This window comes from Dysidea avara, chromosome 15 (genome assembly GCF_963678975.1).
Source record: "Dysidea avara chromosome 15, odDysAvar1.4, whole genome shotgun sequence".
Classification (NCBI taxonomy): domain Eukaryota; kingdom Metazoa; phylum Porifera; class Demospongiae; order Dictyoceratida; family Dysideidae; genus Dysidea; species Dysidea avara.
Window position 1 is genome coordinate 736,446 of NC_089286.1, and position 2,955 is coordinate 739,400.

The 2,955-nt window shown below is 42.0% G+C and overlaps 1 protein-coding gene across 1 annotated transcript; it reads left to right on the forward strand.

Moving 5' to 3' along the window:
- The first annotated feature begins 288 nt into the window (after positions 1-288).
- Positions 289-1,771, forward strand: LOC136245953 (uncharacterized). Its single transcript, XM_066037405.1, has 3 exons — positions 289-399; positions 531-581; positions 803-1,771. The coding sequence occupies exons 1-3, from the start codon at positions 289-291 to the stop codon at positions 1,769-1,771; spliced, it is 1,131 nt and encodes a 376-aa protein (XP_065893477.1).
- The last annotated feature ends 1,184 nt before the right edge of the window (positions 1,772-2,955 follow it).

Genomic DNA, 2,955 nt, shown 5'->3' on the forward strand with positions numbered 1-2,955 from the left:
CTGACTTGGATACACAACCAACAACAGTGGCCCACATGGCATCATTCCTCACGTACATGCTGTAGCAGCTATTAGTGGTGAATTTCAACCCCGAGAAAAATCACCATTCGAAAAATCACCATCCACAACTGGTTTACATCAGATCATCAGTGTATCTAACCACAGCACTTTAAGTCGCCTTCTTGCAACCACAGCGTATGTTCATAGATTCATTTTCAATCTACGCAATCTAGGATGCAAGCATACCGGTCCCCTCACAGCCACTGAAATAAATAATGCCAGGACAGCATGGGTAAGGAATTGTCAGAAAAAGTGTACTGGAAGGAACTATCCAACCTTACAAGCACCTCACAGAACAAGAAACGGCTACCATTAGTTGTCTATTTCTCGACAAAGAAGGTATTATCGGGTGTGGCGGCCAAATCCATAATGCACCTCTGACAGAGCTTGCAAGATTCTCCTATCTCATACCTCCCAAACACCCATTCACAGCTCTGGTTGTGTTAAGTGCTCTTCAATGTATCATACAGGGGTCATTGGCACACTTACTGCGATTAGACAGAGTTACTGGATTCCAACAGGTAGACAGTATGTAAAGGCATTACTTCACAGATGCACCACTTGCAAGTGACATAGTCGCAAGCCATACAGTGCCCCAGAACCACCTCCATTGCCGAAGACTACAATATTGGATGCTCCACCCTTTACAATAACAGGAATTGACTTCACTGGTGCATTGTACATGCGACAGGACTCTAATGAACTAAAGGTATATATGTTTGTTTACCTGTGCCACCACTAGGGCTATCACCTAGAAGTAGTGACGGACCTGTCCACTGAGACATTTCTGTTGGCTTTCCACAGATTTGTCAGTCGGAAATCTCTCCCATCAGTAGTTATGTCTGACAATTCTTCCATGTACATGTCAGCTGCAACGGAGTTATACAACCTGTTCAATTCCAAGACACTTGCTACATCACTTGAACGACAAGGTGTGGAATGGAAATTTATTCCTAAGAAGGCTCCCTGGTTCGTGGGGTTTTGTGAAAGGTCAGTTGGATTAACAAAGAATTGCCTGAAGAAAGTCCTAGGTAGAGCACACATTAGCCTAACTACACTTGAAACGATGGTGGTAGAGATTGAAGCTGTCTTAAATGACAGACCACTCACTTACCTTTCTGATGACCCTCTTGATCCTGTACCACTTACACCTACACATCTCTTATACGGCAGAAGAATTATCAGAGTTCCTCATGAACTTCTTTCTGATGTGCATGATGAAGATTATGGTGACACCTCAGATGTAAGCAGGAGAGCAAGAGTCCTTGCATACCTTTTAGAACACTTAAGACACAGATGGAAGCAAGAGTATCTCACCTCATTACGTGAATTTTGCAAACACTCAGGGAACAATATACAGAAGATCAGCATCGGTGATGTTGTTTTAGTCCATGATGAGGGACCACGGATACAATGGAAGCTTGCAGTCATAGAGAAACTGAACAAAGGTAGAGATGGTATGATTTGTTCAGCAGACATCCGAACCAGCACTGGGAAAACAAATAGACCAATTGTGAAGCTTTACCCACTAGAGGTAACAACTAATGGTACTGAACCTGTTAACATTACAGCAGTTGAAGAACAAGATGGAAGAGTTTCTGTTAACAGACCCCCAAGGCGAACTGCTGCCAAGAAAGCAACCAGACAGATCTCAGAATGGACTAAGTTGCTAGTCGCCGCCCCCAGAGGATGTCATGAAGTAGAACGCTGAATACTTACATATGCATACACATCACATGCTTAGGCTATATTTAGAACATATTGTTGTAGTTCACGTGAGATTGAGTAGTGTGCGTTATATTGTTGTGTCCGGCGTGATTGTGTCGCTCCGCTGTTTGGCAATCCTGACTTGAAGTAGATGGCTCTCATCGCAGCCCCCTCCTTCCATCCCTACAGGTGTTAATCAATAAAATCACTGATCATCAAACCACAACCCTGGCCTTTTGGACGGAGTGTTAATCTATTTTCTTCAGCCCATTGCCACATCTGACCCTCAATTGAATGAAAACTAGACTCATCATGGTAAAGTAGTCCGAGACGCTTTTCTGCTGTGCTACTTCCACTTAATTCTTCTGTTTCTCCACCCAAACCATATGGTGGAGGTAAGTGAGTTCAATGCAGTATCTCTATCTTTCGAAGATAAAGTTTTCGATACTCTATAACATCCTCCCGTTCGTGGCCGTCAAAGTATAAACCCTTTTTATATAATCTTGGAGAAAACCCAAGATTATGTAACCATTTTGCAGCTGTGCATGTAGTTATTGAATGGGAGAAACCTGAGGAAATATGAGTTTGGCAATAGATCAGTGTTTACCCATGTTGCAAAAGTGGCTGCAGCCATGACATTTGGTTCTTTATTGTAAGCGTTTCCATGCAACCAAGCTAAAGCTTTCTTACGGCAATCTTCGTCATCTAATACACAACGATGGTTGTGCCTTCCTTGCTGTTAGTGTTGCACCGATAATCGGTTCAATAATCAGTATCGGGCCGATATTGGCTACTAGCCGATTAATCGGTTTTGATTAAATTAAAGCCGATGTTAATCTCCACTGTGCTGTGTAGTATGATGTGGGGGAGGCTAGACATAAGTTATTTGGCATTTTAATTAAGTTATGTGTTGATGGTTTAGCGGTGACTACAAGCCATGCCCATAATAAACTGTCAGATTTTAGGCCATGCCCAACAGTAAACTGAGGTTTAGGTTTCTATGTAGTACCAGCCATTTGTCTCAACCATATAGCAGCAGTAAAATGTACTTAAAACCTTGTCAACATGAGTAGCTTTTGCTTGTGGTATATATCTAACTTTATATTTTAGTCTAGAATGAGCTGTATATCAATGCTTATGTCACTAATGTGAGTCATTTAATGATGAGGTTGAGAGATAGTGTTATTA

Excerpts from the sequence above, each read along its gene's own strand:
- LOC136245953 (XM_066037405.1), top strand. The coding sequence starts at position 289 with ATGGGTAAGGAATTGTCAGAAAAAGTGTACTGGAAGGAACTATCCAAC. Across the intron at positions 400-530 it reads TCTATTTCTCGACAAAGAAG|GGGTCATTGGCACACTTACT; the intron begins GTATTATCGGGT and ends TGTATCATACAG. Across the intron at positions 582-802 it reads GAGTTACTGGATTCCAACAG|GGCTATCACCTAGAAGTAGT; the intron begins GTAGACAGTATG and ends TGCCACCACTAG.